This window comes from Limulus polyphemus, unplaced genomic scaffold (genome assembly GCF_000517525.1).
Source record: "Limulus polyphemus unplaced genomic scaffold, Limulus_polyphemus-2.1.2 Scaffold848, whole genome shotgun sequence".
Taxonomy (NCBI): domain Eukaryota; kingdom Metazoa; phylum Arthropoda; class Merostomata; order Xiphosura; family Limulidae; genus Limulus; species Limulus polyphemus.
In genome coordinates, this window is record NW_013666458.1 from 391,833 (window position 1) to 393,284 (window position 1,452).

The 1,452-nt window shown below is 32.9% G+C and overlaps 1 protein-coding gene across 1 annotated transcript in view; it reads left to right on the forward strand.

Moving 5' to 3' along the window:
* Nucleotides 1–230: 230 nt before the first annotated feature.
* LOC106460852 (NHP2-like protein 1) overlaps nucleotides 231–1,452 on the forward strand; it is a 12,470-nt gene continuing 11,248 nt past the window's right edge. The window contains exon 1 of the mRNA XM_013920597.2: nucleotides 231–350. Coding sequence (XP_013776051.1) covers nucleotides 348–350 — 3 coding nt within the window. The 5' untranslated portion in view covers nucleotides 231–347. The remainder of the gene's footprint in view (nucleotides 351–1,452) is intronic.

The following is a 1,452-nucleotide window of genomic DNA, read 5'->3' on the forward strand; positions in this document are numbered from 1 at the left end:
TTTGTGCTTAATTACAAACATCAAACCAAATGGGTGAATCAGCGGTAACTTTATCGACTTGCAACATTAAAATCCGTGGCTCGATTCACTGCAATGAACAAAGTGTAGATAGTTTATTATGCAGCTCTACGCTAAAACAAACAAAGAATCATTGTTGTTATTATATATATATTTATATATAATCCTCTTTTTCTGTTAAAAATACAATTTTTGTAGACGACGCTATCGTACTCCAGTTGAACCACGTGTGTTTGGTTTCGTTCGACTGCTGTATCCTCAGTGAAGCGAATTTTCGCAGAGAGGACAACTAAAAAACAAGACTTACTTTAACCAAAAAGTTACTAAAAATGGTAAGTTTATTATGTGTAGGAGCCAGTAAAATAACTTAACTGTTTTATTACAAAACTTTTAGTTTAGTATAATAATAATAAATAATATTAATAGTAGTAGTGTGTATCATATTATACCTAGTCCTAACTTAGTAACTAGTGCCGAGTACAATTGCTAAATATAACGATAATTAAACAAATAAAACACTAAACAGTAATCATGAGGAGAAACTGTAGCAAGAAACACAGAAAAAAGTAAAATCACTAATACGAACATATTAAAAAATGTATAATTTAAATGAAAATTGCATGTTGTTCAGTGTTGGAGAGTGCTGTTTGGTGTGGAGGGTTTCTTTAATCAATAATTCCAGGTCAGTATTAGACTTGCAGAGGATAGAAAAATTTGATAGCATAGGTTGATGTCCTGTTTCTTCACTATTTTGGCGTATAGAGGAAACACAGAGTTTTTTTTTTTTGTTTAGTATTTTGATGGAAATCCCATATGTTCATAGGCTCTGACTTTTAAATGGCGTTTGGTTTTGCCAATATAGGAGGCCTTATAGTCTCTACACGTGTAAAGATAGAAAAGCCAGGAACAATAAGGAATGGGGAGGAGATCTTTAGTAGGAAAAAAATATTTTATGCGTGATGTGGATTTAAAAACTAATCTGAAACCACTTGAGGGTAGTAACGACTAAGTATGCATTTAAATTATTTAAGCTTCCAAGCTGGTAATTTAGGAAACCCCTCACAAGCCCTCAGTCTTAGGACCTTTGCTCTTTTTGAGTTACATCAATGACATAAATGAAGGGATAGTCAATAAATTACTTAAATTTGCATATGATATTAAGGTCTTTGGTGTTGCTAGCTGTGAAGAGGATGCTGCTGATTTACAAAAGGATTTAGATCAGTTAGTGAGTTTGGCAAATAAATGTCAGGTGGGTTTTAATTATAATAAATGCAAGATAATGCATGTGGGTTATCATAATTTGAATGGGAATAACCTTAACAGTGTTATGAAGGAAAGGGATCTTGGTGTAAATGGCAATCAGTCTCTAAAGCCATCCAAGCAGTGTGCTGTTGCTAGTGGTAGGGCAAATAGAATTTTAGTTGTATTTATAGA